The sequence below is a fragment of the Amblyomma maculatum genome, chromosome 8 (assembly GCF_055883805.1).
Source record: "Amblyomma maculatum isolate TAMU_Amacu chromosome 8, ASM5588380v1, whole genome shotgun sequence".
NCBI lineage: Eukaryota > Metazoa > Arthropoda > Arachnida > Ixodida > Ixodidae > Amblyomma > Amblyomma maculatum.
In genome coordinates, this window is record NC_139351.1 from 116,083,750 (window position 1) to 116,099,303 (window position 15,554).

A 15,554-nucleotide genomic window follows, 5' to 3' on the forward strand; every position below is an offset into this window, starting at 1 on the left:
CTAGACCAGGATATACGTAGCGAAAGCTCGGGTCGGCCTCTTGACGCCACTGCTTGGCGAGACGTTCTTCCGGCGCGCAGTAAAACGGTGAAACTAGCTTCCTAGTGTAGCTTTCGCTGCAAAGTTCAGAACGCGATTGCGCCCTGGGACACGAATGCACTAACTAGCGATAAATGGAAGACAGCGCTAAGAAGCTCCGACGAAAAAATTCAGCGATTCGCCGTCCGCCTGGCGGCCGAGGCTGAAGACCTCTTCTCCTAGACGGGGCCGGGTGTCCTCCGGCCGCGGTGCGACAGATTGCCTCCCCGGACGCCTGCGTGCGGACCCGGAGGTGGCTGCCGCGCGCCATATTCGGCGGAAAGAAATGTTCTTCCTCCTCCTCGAACGCGAACGTCACGAAGAATTGGCAGTGCCAGGTTATGCCAGGATATACGTAGCGAGAGGTACGTTTCCCTGGCTGAGCTTGTGTTCACTGTATGTTTAGCAATGAGAGACTTGGGACAGAGGCGAAGACTGCCCGATTATCTGTGGAGTAGCATGCAGCGGGCTCAATTTTGTCTATACAGTATTTCGATTTGGTAGTCTGGTGTACAACCCGTTGAATGACGTCTTTCTATAGGCATCTCGGCGGCTATGCTGCGTCTATTACGCTCGGCAGTCTAGAATCTACATTTGGCAAGCCATTCCTCTCTCTGCTCGGGCGTCTCCACTGCGCTCTTCGCATTCTTACTCTCATTCTTTCTTCGTTGAGTAGCCAAGTGCCAGGAGACAGCCTCAGATGCCCCGCCGGGGTGGTGCAGTGGTAAGACGCCCGACTACTGTGCCGGAGTACCAGGGTTCGAACCCGACCTCGGCGGCTGCGTTTCGATGGAGGCGAAACGAAGAGGCGTCCGTGTGCTGTGCGATGTCAGCGCACGTTAAAGATCCCCAGGTGGTCGAAATTACTCCGTAGCCCTCCACTACGGCTCCTCTTTCTCTCTTTCCACTTTCACTCCCACCTTCCTCCCTTCCCATACGGCGCGGTTGAGGTGTCCACAGAAAACAAGTGAGACACAGTTACCGCGCTTTTCCCTTCCTATAAATCAAGCAATCAGCCTCAGAATCGGAAGAGTTAATATCTTGTCTACACCGCCGTTTTAGCAGCGGCTGGACTCTCCTTCTCTGCATCCGTGTCAAATGTGATACAGCCGCCTATTTCATCTCCGCCTTTTATGCACAATGCTGCGCATGCGACGCGCGGTTCGGGTAATAGAGCGACGTGCGGCGAGGCGGCGACGAAGCGCACGGCACACCTGTGGAGTCTCTGTGGTTACCATGGTATCGGTGCATGCGCACAACTGCTCATTCGCGTGACATCACACGAAGCTTCGACCAGAGCTTTTGGATCATACCTAGTTGGGAAACTCCGCTTCAAAAAGTGACCGGATTTAGTAAGAATTTTTCGAGTGTCTATGCATTTTCGCGCCATACAGAAGCAGTCAATAGAAGCCTTCTGTTATTGTCGCCATTGATTTCTGCAAATCATTCTTTTTCTTCCTTATTTTTCACCTAATTACCTGTACAGCTGTTACGTCCAATAATTTTTGCTACTGCACGTTAAAAATCCCCAGGTGGTCGAAATTACTGCGGAGCCCTCAGCTTCGACACCCCTTTCTCTCTGTCCACTTATACTCCCACTTTCCTCCCTTCCCTTAGGGCGCGCTTCAGGTGTCCACTGAAAAAGTGTGACAAATACTGCGCCTTTCTTTTCCTGTCAACCAATTATTACTATTGTTATATTAAAACCGCCGTTTTTTATTACATGGACCCTATGGGAAGTTTCGCAACTGGTAATATTAAAGAGCTTGGCTTCGACGGTGGAGCGGGCGCGCGGCCGTGGCGACGGCGCAGCGCCCGTCGCACCTGCTGCTCCTCTCCGGCTGACATGGTAACTTCAATTTCGCACAACTGGCCTATCCCGGCCACCGACGCGAAATGCTATAGAGCGCAGTGTAGCTTTCACTACAAAAATTAGGACTCTGCGTGAAGGACGTCACTACAGATTCCCATTAGTAAGCTGGATTATGCGTCGGTTGCCGGAGAGTGAAGCCGAGAAATTTACGTGCACACCTTGCACCCGCCCCGCCGGGGTGGTGCAGTGGTAAGACGCCCGACTACTTTGCCGGAGTTCCCGGGTTCGAACCCGACCGCGGCGGCTGCGTTTCGATGGAGGCGAAACGAAGTGGCGTCCGTGTGCTGTGCGATGTCAGCGCACGTTAAAGATCCCCAGGTGGTCGAAATTACTCCGTAGCCCTCCACTACGGCTCCTCTTTCTCTCTTTCCACTTTCATTCCCACCATCCTCCCTTCCCTTACGGCGCGGTTCGGGTGTCCACAGAGCAAGTGTGACAGTTACTGCGCCTTTCGCTTCCTGTGAACCAATTTAACTTTAACACCTCGCACCGTTGGGGTCGTTCGGGGGAGGGGTGTCTGGAGTTTTGCCGTCGCTCACCGCTTGTTATGCGAAAATTCGGCTTGATTGGCCTCATAGTAATTTTACTAGTGCTATTGCAACTAACCGGCATAAGTAATTGGCAAATAACCGACCTAGAGAGATGGCATATCGCGCTGTCCCAGCTCGGAACCGGCTGCACAAAAGGAGCTGGTGGCTGGGCTCTAAGAATCACTAAGAGCCACAAGGTCCCTATCACCCTACGCGATATCGAGCCGGCCTATCAGTATATGGGCAGTAATCATAATGCTCAAGAATCAATAAACGTTTTCACCGCCACCATTGCGGCAAGTGGGCATTTGAGTTGCTTTTGAAGTTCACCCTAAAATCCATGCATGGCCAAAGGAATTAAAAGATTCCAAGCCACTTTAAAACTATATCGCATTCGTACGGGCTATGCTCGTACCCCTGCGAGAATGGATGCACACAAGACGGGCCTGGCAACGACTCCACTGTGTTCCACATGTGATTTGTATGGAGCTATAGAACCTTACATTATATTGCTGTCCAGGGCACAGTGCGGAAATGAGTGTGTTGTTCGCATTCCTCAAGAAAACAAGATTCCCTCATATATTACACTTCAAGACATTGTCTATACCGCGCGGAAACTACGAGATTTCACGCCTCCTTTTAGTTCTTCTACGGGAATCGGATCTGGACTCCAGATGGTGCAGCGTGATTATCAACTATTACGTGCGGTTGTCTTTATGTGCCTTCATGACTTGTGAATTCTAGTAACCCGCAAGGCTAATTAACCCTACCTGTAGCCATCAATAACCTTAAAATTTCAACTTCTCTCAAGTGCTTCTGCACCGACAAGTCGAGCAGCGCCTCCGAATAGAGGACGCTGAAGCCTAAAGGAGCGTCCGAGCGGACATATATTGTACATAGTATTTCAAGCGAACTCGATAATTTTACAAAATGAAATTATTTTTCGAATTATTTAAGACACGCGGTGACCTTTTGATTCGCATTATGTGACCTTTACCGCTCATTTCACGCGTGACTTCATGTTTTGCACGAGCGTTATGAAGTGTTTATAACACCAGCGCGAAGTTACGTGGCTGTGACGTCATGACTGCAGACCAGTCGTGATTTTTGCAACATAACGACAACGCGGACGCCGCGTTTGCGTAAAAAGCTGATTTACTCGCCGCCTAGAGGTAAGGCCTGGCAGCGAGAGATGCATTGTGCTAGTTCCGGAAAGTACATCATTAACTTCGTGTCTGCTTGCTTAGACTCTCACGAAAGTAATATTTGTTTTTTCGCAGGTGTCATGTTCGAGTGATTTCTGCAGACATTTGTACAGGGTCGTCCACTGGTTCTTGTTCTCAGGCTATTTCTTTTTTCTTTTTTTCGCACGAAGTGGTACTCGATAATCGAGCATTGTGTTATAATTGTCGTACCTCCTCCGCAAGGCAGTGAACAGTCCGACATGAGAACCTTCCACGGGTGTGGAGGACCCACGGTGTGATTCGTCTCCAGAACTGAGGGTTGCTGCTGCTCCCTGGTGGCGTCCCACCGGACGTCGCCTTCTTCGACCGCCGTGAACGTCCCGTTGCCGAACGTGGGGGCGCTACGTTTGATTCTGCGCCGTCGTCGCCGCCTTTGTAGGGCCCGGGGAGTTGCACTCTCTGCACACAAAACACACAGTGGTTACAACAGTGCCAGCTTGCGGCCAGCAGTGTTTCTGAAAAAAAGTTAGGTTTAGGCTTAACTTGTGACGCTCTACCGTGCGCTCTACAAAGGTTGGTTGGTTGGTTTGGTGGGGTTTAACGTCCCAAAGCAACTCAGGCTATGAGAGACGCCGTAGTGGAGGACTCGGAAAATTTCGACCACCTGGGGTTCTTTAACGTGCACTGACATCGCACAGCACACGGGCGCCTTGCTTTTCGCCTCCATCGAAAAGCTGCCGCCGAGGCCGGGATTCGATCCCGCGTCCTTGGGAACAGTACGCGGGATCGAATCCCGGCCTCGTCGGATTTGTAAAGCCGGTACTTGACATTATATGGTGCCATCGCCGGCAACCCGGTCAGAGTCGCAACGCTATGGAGGCAGAGGGAAATGTGTGTTCCTTGCTATCGCAAGCCTTTAATTAAAGCGCCTGGAGCGCAGAAGGGCTTCAACCGCACGCGTCAGCGACTCTTCGCGTGGTATCATCTAATTCGAGAGGAGGAAAAAGTCTTCGTTTTGTCGTCTAGCGCATTCATCGTGTTCTGGACACATCGAGCACTAACATTTCTAGTGAGAGGCCCCTTAGGCCTTCTTTTTATTCTGAAAACTTCATTTTTTTTTCCCTTCTGAATGAGAGAGAGGAGGCAGCCGACAAGCGCCCGGAAGCTTTCGAAAACGTTCGATTCGTTCTCGTCCAGCATGCTGTAGGCTAAGGTGCGTGAGAATTTTCTTCAAGCTGCTGGTTCTTCTATACTTAGTTTCACGGCATTTGTTACTACACTCCTCATTTCAAGGAATGCTAATTATTTCACTTCCAATGCGTTGGTCTCTCTTTCAACTTCCAAGAAGGCCAAGAAAACTGCAGTCTTACCTTCGTCAAGTGGAGTCCCTTCGTCGGAGAATTTCTGGAGTAAAGAAGAAAAGTAGGGAGAACGAGAGCTGTAGGTCAAACATGTTCAAAGGTGGAAGATGCGCTATTGGTAGCCATAAGCTGTTGGCGCTAGCGCGTGAACATGATCTTATCGCATATTACCTGGCAGCGTCCGCTGACGCAGAAGGCCTGGCCTTGCCCGCCGCTGCAGTCGGTGCCGAACGGGAAGCGGCCCTCTTCGAACACGTCCATCTGGTAGTGGGTTTCCTTCCACACCCGGTCCTGGCAGGCCACCACACACGAAACGTGCGGGTTACCTGCACGCGTAGCGATCAGTAGAGTGTGTGGAGAAACCTGATCACGTATACAGAAGCCGCAGGCTGCAGTTCACAAAATACGGGACAAAGTAGCAGTCACGTGGCATTTAATTGCGCCGTTGTACGAAACGTCTGTTTAGTCTGTTAACAGGCGCGTGACAACTTTTGCTGGTTACGTTCACTGCCTAACGCGAGCCATGGCGTTTGCCCTTGTGTTTTCCTCCTTTTGCAGCGACGACTCTATATGTAAAACGCCTTCCGAAACACGCGAAGGCTCGCCAGCGAATTACGAAAAGCGGATGAGGCCATTGAAAGCTGGGATGAGACTCGAAACGCCAGCGCTCTTGGATGAAGGAAGCGGGTGAAGGGGAACACGATCGAAAATAGAAGAAGAAGGCCTAGGCTGTGTAACCAATATATAAGTTTCATGGTACCGCTCGAGAAAAGGTGGCAGATGCCCCTCAGAGGAGACCCTTCAGCCAATGAATTGGCCGACCTCCATCCCTCAGCAAGCATTCTGGTTAAATCGTATAGCGAACGCCCTTTTGTCTGACACGCGCTTTGTCACGTTAGCAGATCTAACGATGATGATGATGATGATGATGATGATGATAACTTTTTTCTCCAACCTGATAAGGAGGCCCCCAGTCCCCGCCCCTGGCAAGCAGGCCTAAGGAACGGGAGACGAGAGCTCCGCGATCAGAAGCAGGCAAAGAGGTCTTCGTTCTTCGCGGCTTTTTCCGCCAGGCGGATGGCTTGTTGCTGTGAGGCAGGGACCTCGCTCCTCAGCAGGGCTTCCCAGGCTTCTCTACAATTCATATTTGCTTTAGCCCCCGGGAAGCTAGCACATTCCCAAATTATATGGCCGATGGTCCCTCTCTACCCACAGTGCTTGTATTTATCGTTTTCTCTATCGTCCACTTGGACATAACATGCCCAGACCTGGCTTACAAAGTTCCCACCTTGCAGGCGCCGCCATGCGAGTGCCTCCTTATTGTTTAGACTTTTATCCGGTGGTGGCACCAGTCTCCTGCCTAACCTGTAATTTTCAAGAATCTCCATATAATTTTGCAGACGCTCGTCCATGCTCCGGCAGTCGGGCGGCTCCACAGTTACCCGGAAGTAGAGAGCTCGGGCTAACTCGTAGGCCGCTTCGTTGCCAGGAACGGACGCGTGTGCATGGGTACAAATTAGGCGAATTTTCCTGTTTAGTTGTCTACTGGCCAGAATCCCTGCCGCTTCCGGCGAGACCCTACCCTTTCCAAAATACCAAATGGCCGTTTTGCTATCGCTCATTATGAAATTGGCTTGCGTTCCGACGCAAGCGAGCGCTATTGCGTTTCCGTGTTGCGGCTTCTAATTGTGGTGGCTGATGTGGCGCCGTCGACCACCGAGGCGACCGCCGCCCCCGTTTTGCCACTTGCTGCAACCGCGTACGCAACCGACTTGCTGTCCATCGAATCGAAGCGTCTGATTAGTGCTTCTGCTCTCTTCTCCCTCCTGTCTGTGTTGAATATGAGATGCATGTTACGAGAGAGGGTGGAATGCTTAGATTTTCTCGGCAGTCCTGTGGGATGCTTGATTTTTCTCGTAGTCCCCTATCTGTTTGCAGGCCTACCATTTCGAGTATAGTTCTGCCCGTGGTCATTCGACTTAATCTTTCCAACTGCGGAACTCTGACAGCCTCCGCTATTTCGTCCCAGCTATTGTGCACTGCCATAGAAAGGAGCTTCTCTGTGGATGTGGTAATTGGTAAGCCCGGAGCCCTCTTTATGCACCGTCCAATGAGAGAGTCTAATCTCTTCTTCTCCTCCGACCTGATATCTAAGAACGGCATGGCATAGCTCATGCGACGTATTACGTAAGCTTGGGTTAATTTAAGCAAGCTTCTTTCCTTCAAGCCTCGTCCTTTCAACGCGATCCTTCTAAACATGCCAATGAATTGCGTGGTGAATCCCGCTAGCTTTTTTATTGTTTCATCATTATATCCATTCTCCTGAATGAGTAGTCCTATTCCATGACGTCATGAAGATCTGTCGACGCCATTGGCTGGCCTCTTTATTCTTTAGTTGTATTCAGTTGTATATAAATGTAGCCCTGCAGTGCTCAAAGTGGTGTCTTAGTTTACCCCGCGTTAGCCCGAGGACGGCATGAATCTGAATTTTCTTATCAGTGGTGGTCGGAACATTTCTTTATTGTTTTGATAAATTCAGCGTGATCTTTAATAAGGACAATTTACTAGTTTTCTAAACACATATTGTATTGTATTGTATTGTATTTTTTGTTTTTCTGTGTGTGATTGTTACCTGATATGCCCCTCCTGCTTGGGCCATAAGGCCTGCAGTATTTTTAAATAAATAAATAAATAAATAAATAAATAAATAAATAAATAAATAAATAAATAAATAAATAAAACTCTGAGGCCGTAGTTATCGCCTGACAAGCAAATCAAATTTGTTTTACAGTAATTGTCGCTGCGCTCTTTTACGGAGCAATTATATTGTGTGTAATCTCCCCGCTTCGTCGACTTTGTTTAATGGGCAATAAAACTCGAGCTTTTTGAAAACAAAAATTGTGTAATGAAACATTTTTTAAAATATTTTTACATCTATTTACTTTTACAAACGTGTCTATCGCAGCTCCCTGTCGTGTTCAGAAACCCCACCTTTGTGCTCTGAATCTAGAGGGTGGTTTCGCGAATAATATTGCGTTTTATCCGACGCTTGCTTTCTTAGCTGTTTTACGTATTCGGCAGAGCATGAGGTGCGCTTGTTCCAACTGTTGTCATAAACTTAGAAAAAATTAAAAAAAAAACGCTTTCATTTCTTTCTAAAAAAAATTCATCCCACTCTAAAAGCTATGAATAAAACAGATCGGCAGTCGCTTTTTCTCTGTTCTTATTTCTCTCTCTAGCTGTTCCATGAATCACAAGAAACCCCATTCGATGGAACCAGACTTCAAGCATTGGTTGCCTGGTTCTGTTCTGACAGAAATGACTATCTTCAGAGTTTCGCAAAGCTATAAAATGTTTCACAGCATGTACGCAGATGCGGCGCACCTTTCGCCAAGTTTAGCGCGTTGCGTGACTTTTTTTTTTTTTTTTTCAGCAGTATACTCAGTTTACAAGTGAGCACCTGTCAGTTGTCTGCTCCTAGCTATCATCTTTCCCTATACAATATGTAGCAAGCACGACAATAGTAGAATAGGCAATGCGTTATCGTGTATTTGACTTCGCTTGTCCGTCTGTGCTAAACCCTCTAGAGCACATACGCCGTATACTTTCGATATACTTTCAAAGATCTTAGCGTAGTATAAACAAAATTCGCCCTCAAATACCACATGTGTGCATTTCGAGTGCAACAATCAGCACACGTATGATGCAACTTCTGGTAGGAAGGTCTACCGAGCCATTTTTGTAAATACTCGGTGGACGTACAGCACCCCCTTTGCGTCAGATGCTGGGGTGAAAGCTGCGTGGTCTCCTTACCCGGTTGTAGCGGCAGTTGTCTCCCCCTTCCGCTGAGCAGGCTGGAGTACTTCCGCCGGTACTTCTCGCATACTTTGGTCGCGTACTGGTCGGCGGTCACCATGCCCCGACACTGCGCGTAAAACCCGTCACTGAGAAGGACGCAATGTATATGCACAGGGTTGCAGGAAACCCTCAATCTTTTGTGGCTAAAAGTAAATTGAGCTCAATTTTTGCGACATGAAATGCTGATGACTGTCCTGGAAAGCTGCTAGGATAGCTTCATAGAGCAAAAAATAGGCAAATGTAGTGCAGTCGATCCCGAATATATGGAATAACTTGCCATCGCACATCGCTACAGAAACTAACATAAAAAAATTCCAAGAGCTACTTCGCTGTGACGGAAATGTGTAGAATATTTGGTGTTGTTTTCCTTTCCTCTTTTGATGTTATATAACGGTTCTTATTGTAATTGTTGCTAATTGCATCGTGTTTTTTTTTACAGTTGTATCCCCCCCCCCTATGTAATACCCTCTTTTGGAGGGCCTTTAGGGGTAACCTGAATAAATAAATAAATAAATAAATAAATAAATAAATAAATAAATAAATAAATAAATAAATAAATAAATAAATAAATAAATAAATAAATAAATAAATAAATATCAATTATTGCTTATATAACTCTCAGAATATCTCCTTTAAAATTGCATGCAAATGTATAGGAGTGATATCCGCATTTATCGAACTCTCGTTCAGCGGAAAGTTCGATATATCGAACTGAGAAATCGTGGCCCTTCAAGTGGAGCTTTTCCTAATAGCGCCCCTGCGGTCACACTTCGCGCGCAAAGCTGGATCGGCTGGCGCAGCCTTGAGCCTCCTGCTTGTAGTGCTAGCTCTGCAAAACCGCGTGACGAGGTGAACGTCCAGTCCACCTGAAAGTGTCCTTCGGCCTGAGATGCTTGTTTTCAACTCGGCACTCCTGTCATGCGGAGAAGCCAAAGTTTGGTGCACTGAACGTCGTGCGGCAAAGCCATCATTGCTGACCGAAAGCTTGCGGCGGCTCTTGCGAGGGCTGCTTTGGTGCTGCATTAAACGAATAAATTAAGTCTGCCCTGTTTTAACCGAGTTATTACTGCGTTTATAGCGTACCAATAACCTATCATGATTAGCGGCGGCTTAAAGCGCCGTCCACAGCAATTTTTGAAACCCCATCGGCACGTGTCTCACGTGGTGCGAGGCGCGAGGTGGGAGCAGTACGAGCTCCGGAGCTCCGATGTGTCCCAACCAAATATCTGGAGCGCGAGTGGCGCCGGAAGGAGAGGTTTTTTTCTATGCTGACGCTCCGTTGGCATCAGTGCACCGCGTATACACGCTTCTGGGCAACAATGGAGCTCAGTCTGTTAGTATATTTTATATATCGAATTATCAATATATCGAACTATTTCGCGGTACCCTTCGAGTTCGATATATCTGAGATCGTCTGCATGCTCGAGCATGCTTGAGTGAGTAAGAAAATTGAAATCCTTATAGTAAGGCAACAGTGTTGCCTCAGTGGTCGCTCGGATAACTGTCATCTAAAGAATTCTCGAAACGTTAGCTTCAAAATAAGCAAGTCGATGATCCGTGCAGGAGGCACTATGCTGCAGCTCTGAGCTCTTAATTCAGTTACGCACAGTTGAGAGTGTGAAGCTAAATTTTCTTGCGCATTTTACGATTTTTAACGAATTATTTTTCCATCAAGTGTTTCGGTTTTTGATACCTTGCTGCACCTGTCAATGCCACTGTTTCGTTATAATAAACGATAAGCCATCAGAAGTCTTAATTATTTTCCACGGACAATAAACAACATTGCAAATAATAACTGATGTAAAGGATTACATTTTCACAAATTTTTACTGATGTATAAATATGAACCAAACTTAACACAGCGAGAGAAAACAGGATGCAGGACGTTTTTCATCAGCGACTGGCTTACAAGCGCGTTTTCACTGCATAAACATTTCGTTGGTCTCACCTTTCGTGTAGAATCGCACAGCTTGTACGTCTCCTTCTTGCCCGTACACCGCGATCTAGAACAGAAGAGTGCGCATGTGATTCTCCTGGCCTTTGTCAGGAAAGACTGTAGAGGGAATTGTTGTACTGAACGCCTTCAGCACCGTCATGACGCCGTAGTTTTCCGAAAAAGTGTAGGAAGAACAATATTCTTACGCGAAATGCATTCTAAGGCTGGTTTGCAGCACATTTGTATTCCGTCCGAAGAAAAAAAAAAAGGAAAGAAATCGTCACGCGATAAGAAAACATCATTTGCTATGCAGTGATTGATCACCGCGAATATCGGCTCACGCCTTACGAAAGGTATCATCGCACTGTTTCTAATGGCACGATCAAGTTTCGTGGAATCCTGCTGTAATTTTCTGATGTTTTTCGTCAGGTTTAATTAAGTTTGTGTCGATCTATGCTCTAAGCTGTACGCTGCAGTAACAAAAGATACATTGGCGAGTTTTAGCTATGCTGAGACGTATTAGCATATACACTTATACAGAATTACCAAGTACGTACTGAGCACGCACAGCGGTACGTGCGCGCACCACAACTATACATATATGCTAATACGTATTTGCATAGCTAAATCTCTTTATTATATAGGCGCAGAAGATGACGTCACCGTCACGTTTTGATTGACAGACCGTAGCAGGTACGCAGTCAAATAGGAGGGAAGAGATCCTGAGGCGAATAGCTTAGTAAAACTCGTTTCTGGGCTAGTTGGTGCATTTTCGATCAAAAACAAGTCAGCGCAAAATAAAACAAACACTAAAGAGGAAGACAGGACGACGCGCGTCTTTCTTTTTATAGTGCCCGTGCTGGGGTTTTGCGCTAACCTGTTTTTGATCGCTAATACCTTAGATATCTGTTTTCAAGGTCGCGTTGTGAGGCGCAGAAAAATGGAGCTGGCCGGAATAGGGAAACGCAGTGCCGAGGAGGGTTTTAAGGAAAGGCGATCAACGCAGTTGTGGATGACCAATAGCGGCGCTGCCAGTGGGCGTTGAGGGAAAGGGTAACATGCAACAGCGGCGCTCGGGAGGAGGAGGGAATGGTCAGCGGTGGCGCGGGAGGGCGCCATCCACTGGAGGGAAATGCAACGGCGACGCCCGTAGATGTTCTGTAAACGGCGGCAGCACGTTCGCAACGCGCTCGCCCGCCCTGTACACCATCGCCGCGTAGGCTCAGAGATTCATCTCTCACGTGGGACGCTACTCTTCACTACAGAAAAGAAATTCATATTCACTATGACAGCATTAGGGAAAATCCTTCTACACTTCCTCTTCCTGACAAATCCCTCACTACCACACAAATACCGATCATTTCTATACCGAATCAGACGTACGTTCTCCCACATGCCCGAATTGTTCTGAGCACTGTGCAAACTTAGAACACTGCATGTTTTCCTGCCCTGTTTCAATTCATTCACCTCACTTTCCACACCCTCCTCCCCCAACGTGATGGGCTTGGTTAGCCTATGACCAACTGAAAGACCAGTTGTCGTTTGCGACCCTGGCCGTCACCACCGGGATCTTGACAAGACCTGCGCACCCCAGCAGCCTACGTCACGACAGGCGGATGACTGTCCTGACGTAGGCTGACTGTCGTGACGTAGTAACTACCAGCAAATGAAGGTGCGAGCGCGAATCTGAGTCGAGTCACATGATGTCGTCTCGTCCCTTTACCCAAGCCTGTACGTGCAGATTCCGTGACTGATCCTTTATCGCTCATCCGCTCGTCGTGACGTTCGCTGATGGGAGAGAAGGTGATGCAAAGGCCTTGTTAGAATCTCGGTGGTGTCGCTTACGCCCTGGCCCAGGGCATTCTTAAATAAAGTTGTTTCATCCGCCTCCCTTTTCACTCCACAATGCTATAGATGGCTAACTAGCCTTTTGCTTTTACATTCTTAAAAATTTATAAGCATCCTTCGTCTTTTTTTTTTCCCCCCCAGAGCCTACATGGAACCATAATCTTCGTTTGCCACCGCTCAGCCGCTAGTGCTTCTATATAATTGTGCATGGAGACTTAAGGAGGGTAGTCTATAGTCTATACTCACATGGCGTTGCACTCGCGGGCGACGAGCTGGAAGCCCGAGCCCCCTGAGAGGCACGAGTGTCGGCACTCGCTGACCGCGTGCCAGGGGCCCCAGCCCGAGTGTGGGGCGGCGCCTCTGGGGCTGTTGGCGGAGGGCGAAGAGGCCGCCATCAGGGGCGACTGGCGCACTGGACATGCAGCCTCGGCCGAGTCGTCCTCCGTGCTGCGGCCGTAGCAGTCGAACGCCTGCGGACCACGCAGTCGCCCAAATCACTCGCCGTCGGCACTCACGATGATTTTCGCATTCTCGAGCGAACAGAAAATGGCAGCAGTTGCATAATGCTTGTAAACAAAATAATAGGACGACGCTTAAGCTCAGCCTTTAGAGTAGACGCTATAACACATTCTTCTCCTTTTCTGTTTATTTATTTACGATCACAATCGTTAATTGTGATCGTAAATAAATAAACAGAAAAGGAGAACAAGACGTTATCGCGTCAGTGCACGTTAAAGAACCCAAGGTTGTCGAAATTGCCGGAGTCCTCCACTACGGCGTCTCTCATAGCCTGAGTTGCTTTGGGACGTTAAACCCCACAAACCAACCAACCAACAATTGACGATTATATTACCAATCACCCGTCAGTTATCGATTACCAGTTACTGTCTAGGTTACACATCACGACATATTAAATTCCCAAATTTATATTCAATTTTTTAATTCTTTCCTTAGTTTTAATTATACGGTAAAATTAGTAATTTAGTATACATCCCAAACAAACGTTAGTAAGTGATAGGCACAACAACGCGTTCACTAGCTGCCCCTCTAACACGCTTGAACAAATGACTCTGCGTGGCCTATGCGTTGCGAGCCCGCCTTTAATAAATATGATGTGGGTTCCAACCCCAGTGTCGAGAAATTTATTCTAGTAAATTACTTCTATTTTCTGAGATCCCTTCTTTAGAAGAACGTCCTCGTCAATTTGGGCTTAACTTGGGCCCTCCTTCAATTCGTTAGCTTCACATGAACTTCTGGGTTTTATTTTAAGGCAAAATCCTTTAATGGCTCATGCTGTCGTGGACAAAATGTGTCCCGCTTTTGCGGTGTTTTGGTTGGCCGAGGCAGGATGACGTCATAGAGGTCTCGACCAATCACAGAGAACCACCACAGTATGCGCGAATGTGTCCCTTATATGGCCATGTCAATCAATGACTAATTAATGAATGAATTAAATAATTAATTCATTAATTAGTTGGGTACCTGGCACTCGCCGTCGACGCAGTATCGGTTGGTGTTCCTGGCCTGCCTCCGCTGGCTGAGGCTCCAGCAGGGCGTGCCATCAGGGATGCGCCACCCGTGGGTCATGTAGCCGCCGCCCCGTTTGCGGCACCACACGTAGCACGAGTGCGTGTCTGCAAGGGCAATGACATGCATATAAAGAACGATGAGCGACACTGGTGATTTGTAACGGCGCCCTGATCGGAATATCGCGACAAAAACAATTTTGCAGGTATAAAATGATTTATGACTCAACGCTAACTGCCAAGTATTTTCAAGTTTGTATAACCTCTTCCGTATTTTTAATAAGGATATGACGCGAGAGCATTAATGGCTCCCGTCAGCTGCTGGGTCCAATTGCGCGTCCTCCTTCGCGTATGTGCACTTTGCTACTTGCTTGACCACGAATCCCTTGTGTCTCTCTAATATCACACACATATTGATCATCGCACATTCGTAAGGCAACACATGAAAAACCACCCTTATGTATGTATGTATGTATGTATGTATGTATGTATGTATGTATGTATGTATGTATGTATGTATGTATGTATGTATGTATGTATGTATGTATGTATGTATGTATGTATGTATGTATGTATGTATGTATGTATGTATGTATGTATGTACGTATGTACGTATGTGTGTGTGTATGTATGTATGTATGTATGTATGTATGTATGTATGTATGTATGTATGTATGTATGTATGTATGTATGTATGTATGTATGTATGTATGTATGTATGTATGTATGTATGTATGTATGTATGTATGTATGTATGTATGTATGTATGTATGAGACATAAAGCCCCGCCTTGTCCAGTCCGTGCGAACATGCCTGCGTGGACTAGGTGCAGCGTGTCCAACTCGCTCGTGACGTCACCAACCCCCTAGCCAATCAGGGCTCGGTCGCCTGCTAGTTACTACGTGCCTGCCAGAGACTTGTCCGTGACTTTTCGGTCACAACGCCAATAGCACTGGGTCTTCCGGAGGACAGGGTCCTTAATTCTACCGCGTTAAAGCATCCTGGCTTAAATCGATAAGGAATGCATGCAATGCGATGGCGACGTAACCGATAGCCGTTTAGGGTTATTGAGTGGGCTGCAAGATTAAGTCTAGAGTAATAGGGACCGACTGAAAGTCAGGTTTACGGGTCTAAAGTAGATGCAACTGGGTTAATTGGGGAAATATGGAAGAGGCATTTCCCCTGCAGTGGACATAGGGGGATGACTTTTCTTTTGAAGTATATCGTGTATATGACCGCTTACTGTATAGTACCTTACAAATAGGAGCTTACAGGTTTCATTTGTTGGGTTCATGTTGAAAGACGCATATTAATGAGATAGCGTTAAAGGCACCGATTTGCTGAAATTGCTGCGCCGTCG

At 47.4% G+C, this 15,554-nt stretch overlaps 1 protein-coding gene across 2 annotated transcripts in view; it reads right to left on the reverse strand.

Moving 5' to 3' along the window:
• LOC146182250 (A disintegrin and metalloproteinase with thrombospondin motifs 18-like) overlaps positions 1-15,554 on the reverse strand; it is a 155,348-nt gene that overhangs the window by 7,465 nt on the left and 132,329 nt on the right. For both annotated transcript variants that reach the window (XM_084577310.1, XM_084577309.1), the window contains 7 exons: positions 14,151-14,302; positions 12,915-13,138; positions 10,833-10,887; positions 8,840-8,951; positions 5,198-5,352; positions 5,036-5,069; positions 3,897-4,124 (listed from right to left, as the gene is read on the reverse strand). In XM_084577310.1, the coding sequence (XP_084433436.1) occupies positions 3,897-4,124; positions 5,036-5,069; positions 5,198-5,352; positions 8,840-8,951; positions 10,833-10,887; positions 12,915-13,138; positions 14,151-14,302 (960 nt within the window). The remainder of the gene's footprint in view (positions 1-3,896; positions 4,125-5,035; positions 5,070-5,197; positions 5,353-8,839; positions 8,952-10,832; positions 10,888-12,914; positions 13,139-14,150; positions 14,303-15,554) is intronic.